This window comes from Crocuta crocuta, unplaced genomic scaffold (genome assembly GCF_008692635.1).
Source record: "Crocuta crocuta isolate KB4526 unplaced genomic scaffold, BGI_CrCroc_1.0 scaffold345, whole genome shotgun sequence".
Lineage (NCBI taxonomy): Eukaryota > Metazoa > Chordata > Mammalia > Carnivora > Hyaenidae > Crocuta > Crocuta crocuta.
In genome coordinates, this window is record NW_027527574.1 from 1116661 (window position 1) to 1131074 (window position 14414).

General features: G+C 40.1%; 1 protein-coding gene across 2 annotated transcripts in view; it reads left to right on the plus strand.

Annotated features, from left to right (window-relative positions):
* The window catches only part of ARHGAP10 (Rho GTPase activating protein 10), a 313043-nt gene that overhangs the window by 71373 nt on the left and 227256 nt on the right, over positions 1–14414 (plus strand). For both annotated transcript variants that reach the window (XM_077770703.1, XM_077770713.1), the window contains exons 2-3: positions 10678–10773; positions 10847–10908. In XM_077770703.1, coding sequence (XP_077626829.1) covers positions 10678–10773; positions 10847–10908 — 158 coding nt within the window. The remainder of the gene's footprint in view (positions 1–10677; positions 10774–10846; positions 10909–14414) is intronic.

A 14414-nucleotide genomic window follows, 5' to 3' on the forward strand; every position in this document is an offset into this window, starting at 1 on the left:
AGCACTTATAAAGTAGACTTTCTTTGCTTTGAAACCAAGAAGTTTTGAAGGTGATTGCTATCCTTGGGGAAGTTTTTGCACATAGACCCCTCAACTCATTAGGTTGAGACCTTGAAGTCTTATCAGTTTTTGGCAGTTTCCAGAAATTCTTTAAAGAAGGACCACCGTCTCTTGGTCGAATCAGGGAAGTAGCCTTGTTTTCCTGCTGCCCCTCTTGACCACTTTCAGTGTGTTCTTGGCACAGCAGCCAGAGTGATGCTACTGAATATTCGATCATGTCCCTCCTCTGCTCAAAACCCTCTGGAAGCTCCCCATCTTACTCGTAATAGAAGATCAAATCCTTTTTGAACCGGCCCCCATTGTCTTTGGCTTTCTTGTCTTTTGCTCTGTCTGCCCTTCCCTCGGTTGGCTTCAGCAGTACCAGCCTTTTGCTGTCCTGCGTCAGGTCTGTGCATGACTGTGTCCTCTGGAAAGTCTTCTCTGCCATTATGCATGTGGCTTCTTGTATCAGTCAAGTCTTTACTCCGGTGTCATCTTTTCTATTGCCATCCACTCAGATCTGTCCACCCTCTCCCTGGGTGTTCCCATTTTCCTAACCTTTGTTCAGTTTTCTCCATGGCTCTTACCTGCCCCCAACTCAGTATATAATTTATGTTTTATTATCTGTTTTTTCTATTCCCTTTCTACTTCCTCCCTCTCACCTTGGTCTGTTACCCACTCTTATTCCAATTGGTTTGATTTATTTGTTGCAGTATCCTCTGTGTGTAGAACACTGCCTAGGAAATATTTGGGTAAATAAACAGCATGAGTAGAGTGTGGATGTGTGGAATGAGGAATGGGGACGCTGAGAAAGGAACACTGAAATTCTGGCCACTTGGGTTCCTGAAAGTATAGGAATGAGATGATGAAGACAGGATGAAGGACAAGAACAAAAAGCTTCATTGATTCAGGGGCAGGGTGGGTGTACTTGTTTCTTTCATTTTTAATACATTGTGATCATTTTATTCTTTTGTAATAATTATTTTGTGAAAATATACTACAAAAGTTATAAGGATAGACTAATGGGCATCCATGATCCTTTCGTGGACCACCGATTGTTAAACATTTTGTGGCCTTTACTCTTTTTCTTTCTTTCTTTATGTACATAGTCCATGTGTCTATGTCTTTGGCTGACCTGTGGGGGCTCTTCTTGGGTCAGTTGCCTGTCCCTACTAATTTAGCCCTAATGAATGAAGTTGGGGTAGGGTCATGTACTACCAAACTTGCCAGTGTAGGAAGTGAAGGGTCAAGCACATTGCTCTAGAAGGGAAAGTCAGAGGTCATGTGTTGGTTAGATGTGACATTCTGGTATTTTCGGTTTATAGACAGGAAATCTGATACAAAATATGGTGTCTTACCTAAAATCACATCTGGGATATGGCAGAGCCAGTATCTCTGCCCAAGTCTGTAAGCCTTTCTCCTTTTCATAAACCACACTGCCTCCAGGATGCTGTGTCTTTGATTCCTCATCTGTAAAATAGAATCATGAGTCTAGATGGTCTTTAAGATTCTGTTCCCTGCTGACGTTCTATAATTTAGGCCAGGACTTGAAATCCAAATGCCTCCAGGGGCCAGGCAGATATTATACATATATATGGCTGATGAGTAGAAGATAATAGGGAGTAGTGGAACTAGGGGTAACCAGGGGGGTTGAGAGATTCTAATTAAAATTGTAATTAAAGAGATGGCCAAATAAATAAGTCTTAAGGACCATTGGTTTTTGATGCTCAGATTTAGGCACCTGCCTGGAAATGCCACGCTATCCTAACATCAGCATGCAGCCCTGTCGTTAGATTTGTCGGCCCATCAGCCATTCTTATTTTCTATGAATTGTAATTAGAGAAGGTGGAGGTTGGGAAAGGGTTGGCATTGATATTCTGTTTCATATTTAAGCACTTCACCTTCACCCCTCCCCCACACGTGTGTGCATGCACTCCACCTTTGCATCCTTTCTCTGGGGCATACTAACTGCTGGACCATGCACTCCTCACTAACAGGTGTACTGCCAGGTTCTTCTAAAACTAGTATTCTATACTAAAACTTGGATTTCAGTTAGTGCTTGCATTGAACTAGGTGTGTAAAATTGAGCTAGATGTCCAAAGTTGTGCTTTCATTTCCCACCTGTAAAGTGAAGGTGAGAGACTCTGCCAGGGATTTTCAGAGTGGGTCTTCTGCAGGGTGCGTTCTTACCAGGGAGATGAGATGTGGATCTGTTGAATGGGATCTGCATCGTACCTACATCTGAGCAGCTTTGACTATCCCTTGGTTCTCCTACTTACTCCTTGTATGATCTTGGGCAAGTTGCTTTAACCTCTTTGTGACTCAGTTTTCTCCTCTGTAATATGGGTGTAATAATAGTACCTGTCTCTTAGAGTGGTTGGGATACTTAAAGGAATCAATAAATGTAAAGTGGTCAGGAGAGTACCTGACATTAAAAGGTATGGTAGACAGACTAATGGCCTTCCAAAGAGGTCCCTTTCTATTCCTGGAACCTGTGAATATGTTATTTTACATGGCAAAAGAGTCTTTGCAGATGGGATTAAAGTTAAAGGCCTCTAGGCGGTGAGATTATCCTGGTTGAGGATGGTGGGCCCCTTGTAGTCACAGTGGTCGTTAAAAGAGCCCGAGAAGATGTGTAACAGAAGGAGGTCTCAGCGTGATGTGATTGGGGGATGGTGGCTGTGAGGCAGGAGATTTGGGCATCCTTTAGAACCTGGAGAAGGCAAGGAAACAATTTTCCCCTAGAGCCTCCAGAAGAAATGCATTCCTGTGAGACCCATTTTGGCCTTCTGATCTCCCGAACTGTAAGATAATAAGTTTGTGGTGTTTTAAGCCACTGTATTTATAGTGATTAGTTACAGCAGCAGCAGAAAACTAATATAGAAGTGTCAACTAATTGCTTGACTCTCACTATAAATAAGATTTTCTTTGAACAACCAATTCTGTGGCCCAAGACGGTTTGAAAATTGTAGGCAGGGTGATCACAGGCATGCTTTGCTCAGTGACGAGACCTGTACGGGTCCTGTACACAGGACCTAGCCCGAGTAGACTCTTTGCAATGCTCAATGTCTGCAGTGCAGTTGAAGCTTGGAATAAGGTGTCATGAAGGTTGGGGTGGTGGTCTCCAGTGTGGACCTGCCTATGGGATTCTTTGCAGTGTTTAGATCTCTCCCTTTGAAAGTACTGTTCATAATTATTTGGCCAACACAGAATCTGGCTGTCTGTTATGTGCCACGTTAGGTTTTGAATTTTACACTCCAAGTTGATGCATTTTTCCTGAGACGTGCATCTTTATGGGCTCACCTTATTTTCCTCAACTCCATAGATTTGTCAATTCAGGTCTAGAATATTCTAGTGACTTTAGATGGTGCTTTTTCTATGATTAAGCAGACCTTACTACATAGACACTCTAGTTGGGCTGGAATTGGAGCGTTAGGGCCAGGAATGTCTTAATGTCACAGTTCCAGAGACCAGGCTAGCCCTTGAGCTGTTGTTGGAACAGCCTGTGATTTGGCCTTCAGGACTCAACTAGCCCAGTAATGCGTTTTGGAGATGTGAGATGTTTGCATTATTTTTTAAAAAAATCTACAAAGTGAGTTATTTACTTTCTTATCTGACTCGTATAGAGAGGCCATAACACTGTTCTAGTATATAGTGCCACTGTCAGTTTTGTAAATCTGGAAAACAGAAGGAAAATACGAAGTCAGTTTATAGGCGTAGAGGAATTTTGTTTCATTTCCAAGTTAAGTTGGATTAACATCGGCGTTATTTCCTTGGCATGAATCTGGCATGAAAGATATGAAGTTCTTAGAGGCTGTACCCTGTTCCTCTCTAAATAAAACACTGAAGAATTTTGGTACGTGTTTTGATGTGCAGAATGGGTGGCAGACCTTCTCTTGGCAGAGCTTTTACATATTTGATAAACTAGTAACTTGGGTCTCTACATGCAAAGGAATGTGAACATCTAGGTGCAGTTTGCCTATTGAAAAAAGTCTTTAGCATCCGATATGGCTTGTTTAGAGTCATACATTTCAAATTTAATGAGTAAGAAAGGCATTTTTTTGCGGTTTCATTTTTCTTCTCAAGCCCAGAATTAGAGAACACGCCACATTTCCTCAGGTGTCCCCATTCGTGCTTCGGTTGACGGTGTGGGGAGTTGCTGGAGACCAGTTATAACCTTATTACCCGGGGCAGGCTGGGTCAAGTAGAGCAGCCGAATAGAGAGGTTTCCTGCTTACCTCCTTCCAAGTACCTGTATGTAACTCAGAGTTTATGGTCATAACTGAAAACTGGTTAATAGGTGGGTATTCTGCAAAAAACAGTCTTCTCACCTGTAAAATCAGCAAGGGCAGGCTTTGGCAATTTGGGCCAGTGTCTGGAGGCTCTCCAAACCTGGATTAAACTGTACTGGATCTCTCCATGTGGTGTGCAACCTCTCAAACTCATCAGGTCTCAAATATAACTACTCATCTTTCACATTGCTCTTAGCCCTGGGAAGACCTGTGCTTCTCATTTGTCTGTGGATTGGAGACCTAAAAATTCTAGTCTCGGTGACTCTGAGCCCAGGTTCATTTGAAAGAGTGCAAATCACATTAATTCTTTTATGTTAGCTGTGGGTTTTTTGCACACCATGAAGGTACTTCATTCACAGTGGTCAAGGAATTATTAGATAGGAGAGGATGGGGGCATGGACCCACATGATTGTGAGTTTTACATTTAGTTAGAATCTGCATTAGAGCTGTTCAGATAACTGGATGAGATCTGGACAAGAGAATAATATTATGTGTTCTGAAAGTTAGAATGATGTAATGGAAGGGACATTGGCAGAAGCTTGAGAGACTAGAGATTAATTGATCCTTTGCCTCCAGGACTTATTACCAGCAGTCTAAAGAGATCTGTGACCTTGATCAAGCCACTAATCTGTCTCTGAACCTACTTAACTCATTTGTAAAATAAGGTGACACCATGGGCACCTGGGTGGCTCAGTTGGGTTAAGCCTCTGACTCTTGGTTTCAGCTCAGGTCATGATCTTAGGTTCATGGATTCGAGCCCCGCATCAGTCTCTGCAATGGCATCGTGGAACCCGCTTAGGATTCCGTCTCCCTCTCTCTCTGCCCCTCTCCCACTTGAACTCTTGCACTCTCTCTCTCTCTCTCTCTCTCTCTCACTCTCTCTCAAAAATAAAATAAGTAAACTTAAAAAAAAAAAAGGTGACACCAACATCTACCCTTCAGGCTGATGATAAGGAGTAAATTAAGTAATATTTGTAAGTCAGTTAGCAAAGAGGAGGCATTCAATAAAGGCATTTCCATCCACTGGGCCCCTTACTATTTTCCCCAGTAGAGGAATGTTGCTAGCTTTTATAACTTGAAAATTAAAGACCAGTTGAAATTTATGTGCAGTGATACTGGAAAGAGAAAACATTATCCTTTGTGTAAAGCATCTTTGTGCTTCTTTAATGGACTGTACTAAATATAGTGAACTATATCATGATTTCGTATTATGTTTGATAGAAGATATCTATGGGGGTGTAAACTAAATGGAAGAATACATAAATTTAAAATGTACTAAATAATGGAAACATGATAAATTTGATCCTTAAATGGAATAGAGTTTGGTGTGGTCAAATTTTTAAGCAATAAAAATGTAGCTAATGAATTCTCGTAATACCAGAAGGAAGTCAACAGAAAGGAAAAATGATTTATTCTAAAATAAAGTACTGGGGTACCTGGGTGGCTCAGTCGGTTGAGCGTCTGACTTCAGCTCAGGGCATGATCATGTGTATGAGTTCGAGCCCCACATTGGGGTCGCTGCTGTCAGTGCAGAGCCTGCTTCGTATCCTCTGTCTCCCTGTTTCTCTGCCCCTCCCCTGCTTGTTCGGTCTATCAAAAAAATAAACATTAAAACTATGTATATATTTAAAATAAAGTTTTAATGTAACTACAATACTTAGCACTTAATGAGAGAAAAGCATGCATTTACACAGGGAGAAATACATTGTCTGTGCAGATGAACCCAAATTTAATCTGCTGTTATAAATATTTTAAGCAAAAATGAAATTAGGTATTATGAAATATTTAAAACTGATACATTTAAGTTTTAATTTTCTAAAGAGCATCCTGCCCTGGCCATATGAAACATGGTCGTTAAAGTATGTTTCCACCTAGTGATTTGGATAAAATACCGCAGGAAACAACTCCAGAGGAGAAAAGCATAATTTATGCCAGTGTTTGTATATATTATATAAATAATTTATGTAATATGTGTATAACATTTAAGTAAATATACACATGTAAACACATATACGCACATAAATGGAACCAACGTACATGCCCCTATTGAGAACTGACAAAGCAAACATTAGCAAAATGGAATAACATAAAGTTATTAAAAATGATACTAAACCCACACTCTATTAACTGGGAGTAGGTGCATGAAATACAAAGGAAAAACCCTGTTGTGGTCCCTGTTTCAGGGACATAGTGAAGCACAAGACTGTCAGTTGCTGTCTCAGGAACACGACATGGTATTTATTGTACGGTGGGAAAATAGATAACCCTGAGTGAGTTCTGACTAAATAAGGTAGTTTCAGATAATAAGTGCTATGGGAGAATAAAGCAGCAGTAGAATAGAGAGGGATTTAGGGCCATGGGTGACCTTGTTTTGGAGAGGATGGTAGGGAGGATGGCTCCATCAGGGACAGATGGACTGAGCCATCAGGGTTGAGAACCAGCCTGGTGGGGGTAGGGGGGAGTGTTTCAGGTGAGGGAGTAGCAATGTTAAGGGTGCCGGACTGGAATGAGTTTGGCATGTGTGACCAAGAACACCGCCAGTGTGGTTAAGCCTTGGAGAATAATTGTATCTTTGCCTGGATGACGATGGCAAATAAGTTACTTTTGGATGGACTGAATTGCTAGGTTTTACTCTTTTATGGTTTAAAAAATTTTATTTTTTAATTGTGAAATTATGGCAAAAATGAAACAATCCTACATTTTAAACAAGAATGATAAAGCAAATATCTACAGACTCACCCCTAAAATCCCTTCAGTCCCTTTGTCACTTTCTGCCTGCATGGCTTTCCTTTGCCCCCAGTGGTAAATAAACATTGTGTGACTTTTGAGATAATGATTCACTTGCTTTTCTATAATTAAGTGACCTATATATGCAGCCCATAGTATACTTTAGTGCACCTCGTTTTGAACTTTATATGAGAGAATTATACTGTGTGTATTTTTTGTGTGACTTGATTCTTTTTGTCCAAGTTGTGGGATACATCTGTGTTGACTTGTGAATTTATAGTTATTTTTGCTCTATAGTGTATGAATGTAGTATAATTTTCAGTTCTGTTGTTAATTGGTATTTGTTTTTTCCAGTTTTTGGCTGTTATTATGATCTTCCTGTTAATGAGTTTTCTAGTATATGTCTACAAGTGCACATGTGTAAGGTTTTCTTGGAAATTTACCTAGAAGGACAGTTTTGGGGTTGTAGGTATCATCAAATTTAGTAGAAAATGCCAAAGTACTTAAAGAGGAAGTGTACCAATTTTTACTCTTAACTAATAGTATGTGAGGGTTTCTGTTGCTCCACACAGAATTATACCAGCACCTGGTCTTGCCAGACTAGTTTTTGCCAGTCTGGTGAGTGTATTGAGGTATGTTGAAATTTTCATTTTCATTACCACTAATGAGTTTGAGCACCTTTTTCATGTGGTTATAGGCTATTTAGATTTCCTTCAGTTCCTTTTGTGAAGGGCCTGTTCAAGTCTTTTGTTCAGTTTTTTATTGGAATTTCTGCCTTTCCTCGTTGACTTATAGCTGTCACTTATACCTCCTGGGTGTGTGCTTAATCTTCACTCTTTTTAGGTCTTAAGCATTTTTCGAGCTTAACACAGTCAAATTTTATTAATCTTTCTATTAATTTATATGTTGCTTTGTAACAAATCATCCCTAAACCTAGTGGTTTAAGTAGCAGCCATTTATTTATTTTAGTCTGGACTTGAGTTGATCTGGATTACCTCCTGCATCAAGGGCCGGAAAGCTTTGCTTCTGCAGGTTGGCTGCCTGACCGATGTGTCAGTAAGTTGGGGGGCTGAGCCACAAATCTTTCACCAACCAGCAGGCTAGTTTGGGCTTGTTCACATGGAAGCCAGAGGGTTCCGAGAGAGTTGAGTAGATGTGTACAAAGTTGCGTGAGATGGAGGTTCTCAGTTAATACAGTGTCACTTTCACCACATCCTGCTGGGCCTAAGACCAGCCTACATTCCAGGGGCGGAAAGAGAGACTCCACCTATTGCAGGAGGAGCTGCAAAATCACATAGAAAAGAGAGGTGCCTACAGGGAGAGGTGGAGAATTGTCACCATGCTTGCAGTCCATCACATTTTACATTATAGTGTGTGCTTTTTTTCCATATGCCAAGGGTAAGAAATTATAATCCTGTATCATCCTCTGAAGGTGTTGTAGTTTTACCTTTGGCATTTTGGTTTTTCAGTCTGTTTTCTATTTTAAAGAGGAAAAAGCATTTGAGAAAAGCAAGCTAAACATGAATTAGAGGAAGAATGTTTCAAAAAGCATGACAGCGAGAGATGTTGGTAATGAGGGAGGCTATGCACATGTTGGAGCAGAGTGTCTTTGTATCTTACACCCAGTTTTGCTGGGAATCTAAAATTCATCTAAAAAATATAGTCTGTTAAGAAGAAAATTAAGAAACCAAACCAAGCCATGACAGTAGCTGAAAGAGCTGGGGAAACATTATTGGAAAGTTTGAGAAGTGAGAGAAAGCAGCTTGTCCAGGAGGGCATTGGGGAGCTTTGTACTTAATGATTACAGGTAGAGTTGGTAAAAGAAAAAAAAAAATCAAGTAGCATTTTCTAATGTAAAAATACGAATCTTTTGCTTTCATTCCTTGTTTGGTCAATGACTAAAATAAGAAAATTGCTTCTACTATCTCATTAAAAACAGCCCTCAGTTTTTTACATTGTTGGCTTCCCTTTCTTGTCTATATTTATTTTTGCATGAGTACTCTGACCGCCAGTTATAGATTGTGTTTGGTTTTTTTCAACTTAATCTGCTTGACAGGAAACTTTTAACACAGTCTGTCGGTATTGACGGTACTGAGATAGGACTGTAAGGAATATGGGAGTCAGTGAACAGCTCTTAGAAGGTGCTTTAGACCAGTGGCAGGATTGTATCCTGGCCAGGGCATGGCTTTGTGTTAATAGCTCTGGAGTAGAGTCAAGCCTTTGCTGTTGTAGTAGCTGTGCCACTTTCTGTAAATTGTTTAACATCTCTGAACCTTAGCACCCAGTAAAATGAAGATAATCTTAATTTCATATGAGTATTGAATGAGATAAAAGTATGTAGTATGGGCTCTGGCCCTAAAATAGATGTTACCCTATTTTAGAAGTAGGGTTTTCCACCATTTTCTTATTTTTTTCTATCTTTGTATATACTTCTATTTATTTAATTTTTTTGAGGAATAATTATATTTATATCAACATAGTGATTCGATATTATATACATTATGAAATGGTCACTACAGTAAGTCTAGTTATCAGCTGTCACCATACAAAATTATTACAATATTATTGACTATATTGCCTATGCTGTACTTTACTCTCCTGTGTCTTATTTATTTTATCATTGGAAGATTGTACTTCTTACTTCCCTTATCTATTTCATCCTTCTCCCATTCCCCTTTCCTTGGGTTATCATCAGTTTATTCTCTGTATCTATGAGGCTGTTTCTGACTTTTTGTTTGATTTTTTAGATTCCACATATAAATGAAATCATATGGAGTTTGTCTTCCTCTGCCTGACTTATTTCACATAACATAATGCCCTCTAGATTTCTCTATGTTGTTACAAATGGCAAGATTTCTTTCCTTTTTATGGCTGAGTAATATTCTATTATATACACATACATTTTCTTTATCCATTTTTCTATCTATGGGCATTTAGTTTGCTTCCATATCTTGGCTATCATAAATGATACTGCAATAATGTAGTTTTCTTTTTTCTACTAATCTCCAATAAAAAAAGATGTGAATGTGTAGGTCTTTTGCAGAATGAATTCTTTCTGTCTTTTAAGCTTGGCCTTTAGCTACCTTCTGATGCTGTTTTCTGTGAAAACTCTTTGATCCTTCTGGGTTTCTCTGGCTGGAGTTTGCCAGTCAGTTAAGGGCATCTGTCAGGCTGACTTTGAGCTTTGATACTTTTATATTTGAAACCTTGACTTCCAGCCAGTTCTTATCCAGCCCTGGAAGATACCATCAGGTGTATGTATTCCTAATCATAGCCTGAACTTCTGAATCAGGCAAGTTCTGACCTGAGTGAACAGATAAAGGCAAAGAGCTTTGGGGAACAATGTGAAGCAGTTACATCTCAGAGGAAGAAGAGGGTGGGGGAGGGAGTAAACATTTCTCCAGCACCTGTTCTGTGCCAGAGTATAGAAGTGAAGACAGAAACATCTCAGAGCATACCAGTATGAGGGTGATGGGCCCGTTGGCAAATAAGTTGGATTGTACCTCCTCTTGGATTGGGTGAAGAGCCCTACAGCTCTGGCGACTTTAGGATGAATACATTTCTTCTAATCCTGGACTTAAACAAGTTTCCAAGTAATCTTTCAATCTTTTCTTTCTAGGTCTTTCAGCAGCCCAGCGGAAGTTTGCACATTCACTCCGAGACTTTAAATTTGAGTTTATCGGTGATGCAGAGACAGATGATGAACGCTGCATAGGTATGTAACAGTGAGGTTTTGGTTTGCCCTCCTTTGCTTTGACCACCAAATAATCATAACTTTTTCTTTGTAGATGCTTCCTTACGTGAATTTTCTAATTTTTTGAAGAATCTGGAGGAACAGAGAGAAATTATGGTGAGTTGTGGGATGTGAATTAGTAAGTTCAATTTCAAGCAGAGAAAATCTGGGTTTTGAAACTGGTTCTGGTAGAAGTTTTGATGCATTTATCTGTGGATGAAGTAATGCTTAGTAGTGGAAAGAGCCCTGGATGAGGTTTCAGGAACCTGGATTTCTAGTTCCATAGTGGGGCTGACCGTGGTGAGATCTTAGACAAGTTGCTGGACCTCTAGACCAAGGCCTTGTTTCTTTATCCATAAAATAGTGGGTTGGACTCTAGCAGTGCTTTCTAGATTTTTGTTAGCAGTGGAGGACTTTCATTTAAATTGAGTCTCAGGCAGCACATTGATGTACCCAGAAAATAAAGGCAGAAAAGCTTATGTAGAGCAGAGGGACAGCAGAGCAATGTTAGAGTCTGAATCATATTTTTGTAGGTTTTAAGGTTGTGTGGAGGGAGAGAATTTGGGCCAGGAAGTCCTTAGAATCCTGCCTTGCCTTGAGATTCACGATCACAACAGTGACTCTCCAATGGGTTCTCTCTACATGCTTGATGCTATATGCTGAATGCATTGAGTGGATGATTTTATTTCATAAATGCTTAGCAATGGATTTTGAGGGTATTGAGTAATAATTTCTCACCTTTCTTAAAAGTTTCTTTCCTAATGTCTGTGATTCATTCAGTAAAGATTTATAGAATTGCTCTTATATTATTATATAGTATCCATGCTCACCAGATTTTTACAGGCTTTAAAAAACTGTTTTTTCTATGTCCTTGAGAATGAGTCCTACTTAGAATTCTGTTAAAGTATAAGTGTACAAGGTGGTTCAGAAGTGCTTGTAATAATAATGTTGAACATGATAGCTAATATAGTTAGCCTTTAGTCTGTGTCTGGTACTGGGCTATCAACCCTGTGACCAACCTATGATAGAGACTCTTTTATTGCCGCCTGTTTGACAGTCGAGGAAATGGAGCACATGGTCGCTAAGAGGTAGAGCCAGAACCAGGCACTCTGAGCCACCCACCATTTTGGCCAGCTTCCTAGATGTTCCTGTAATTACTCTCATCGGTGGTAGTGGTGGTGGGATTTTTGTCTAGTGGAGTTGCAGTAGGCGNGTCAGGCAGTGATAAGATCTACAAAGATCAAATAAAGAGAGGCCTTTGGGAGGCTTAGTCGGTTAAGCATCCAACTTCAGCTCAGGTCATGATCTCGTGGTTTGTGAATTTGAGCCCCATCTCAGGCTCTCTGTTGTCATCTCAGGNGAAGATCAAATAAAGAGGGGCCTTTGGGAGGCTTAGTCCGTTAAGCATCCAACTTCAGCTCAGGTCATGATCTCGTGGTTTGTGAATTTGAGCCCCATCTCAGGCTCTCTGTTGTCATCTCAGGGCCTGCTTGGGATTCTCTGTCTCTGTCTCTCCTCTTCTTTCTCTGCCCCTCCTCAACTTGTGCATGCTGTCTCTCTCTCAAAATAAATGAATACACTTTAAAAACAACAACAACAAACCCAGGGCACCTGGGTGGCTTATTCGGTTGAGCATCTGACTTTGGCTCAGGTCATGATCTCACCGTTCGTGGGTTCGAGCCCTGCATGGGGCTCTGTGCTAACAGCTCAGAGCCTGGAGCCTGTTTCAGATTCTGTGTCTCCCTCTCTGCCCCCACCCCCCACCTTTCTCTCCCAAAAAACAACAACAACAACAACAAAAAAACCACCTCAAACAAACAAACAAATCCGAATGAAATAAAGAAGAGTTAGTAGCCAGAGAGTCAGAGAGTGGGACACGGTACTCCTATATGTAGGGTGGTGAGGGGAGGCCTTTATGGCTGAGAACTATGTGAGGCATCCTGGCATTTAGGGGAAGAGGGTTTCAGGTGGGCCTATGCTGGATTTTAGCACCCAAAACACTGAGTGACTACTTTCTGTCTTGATATTCTATTTTCTGTTTTGTGTTCCTTGAGATGCATTGACTAGGTCAAAAACCTGGAACATGGTCTTAGTTCCTGGCTGTCATATGGGCATAGTGTGGTTCTCAGAGCTATTAATATTGTGTCTTGATGCAATCTTCAGCTGTGATGGGGGTTGATAGGGTCTTTTAGATAGGATGGGGTTGACTAGGTGGGTTTCTGGTACAGGGTAGAAGTAGAAATAGGTTGTCTGTTTAATCTGGACCCTCAGGGAGGGATGGGACAGAATGTTACAACACATATGTGGGAACAGCAACTCTTCCTGCAAGCAGGAAACTATTCAGAGCCAGAAGGTAGTTTGGGGCAGGGGTTGGGGGGAGCAGCTATGACCAATCATAGAATTTAAAGGACACTTAATGCCTTTTTTTTTTTAAGCTTTTTATTTTGGAAAAGTTTGAGCATGTACAAAATGTAGAGAGAAAAATATAATTAAACTACATGTACTCAGTATCCAGCTTCACTAACCATTGCCACACAGCCAATCTTGTTTCTCCTATACTTCTCACTCCCCACTCCCATCCCCCACAATTAGTTTGACACAAAGCCCATGATCATATTGTTTCATCCATAAATATCCTACTACAGAGCTCTGGAAGGTCACTGTCTTCTTGATCTACAGTATCCTTGACACACCTAAAGACAAGCAAATTATCATTCCTTAATACTATAAGGAATTAGGCTATATTCAAATTTCTCTGATATTTATTTAAATTCCGTCCCCCCTCCCCCATAGCAGTTGGTTTGATTGAATCTGGATCCAAACACATTGCATTTGATAGATAAGTTTCTAAGTCTCTTTTAGTCCGTAGGTTTTTCTTCCTTTTTTCCCTTGATAAGAATTCCTGATACTTTTCTATTAGCTTTAAAAGACCTTTAAAATAGTACTACTTCCTGAGTTACCAATGAGTTATAATAAAAAAATTAATGATAAAAATGAAAACATTTAGTATTTAACCCATACTGATGGTCTTTGGGTATTTCTGTCTAATCTTGATCATCAGGGGGTCTCATTTTTTTTTTAACCGTGAAAATTGCGTGGAATCACAGCTAACTTTTTTTATTTTTAAGTTTTTTTTAAAGTTTATTTATTTACTGCTGAGAGAGAGAGTGAGAGAATCTCAAGCAGGCTTTGCACTTTCAGCATGGAGCCCAATGTGGAGCTCGAACTCACAAACCATGAGATCATGACCTGAGCCGAAACGAAGAGTTGGACGCTTAACAAATTGAGCCACCCAGGTGCCCCTACCTTTGTTTAGTTTTAAATGGCTTTGAACACTTAGTGAAAAAAGAAACAAAAAACAAAATTTTGATGCCTTACTGAACATTAGCCTTAAACTTTTGAATAAGAAAAGATACCTCCCCTAGGAAGTGCTCAGTGTGGCCTTGAAGAATAACTGGTAAAAAGTGAATTAAAATATATTCTGCTGGGGCACATGGGTGGCTCAGACAGTTAAGCATCTGACTCTTGAATCCTGCTCAGGTCATGATCTCACAGTTTGTGAGTTTGAGCCCCAAGTTGGGCTCCATGCTGACAGTGTTTCTCTCTCTCTCTCTCTCTCTCTC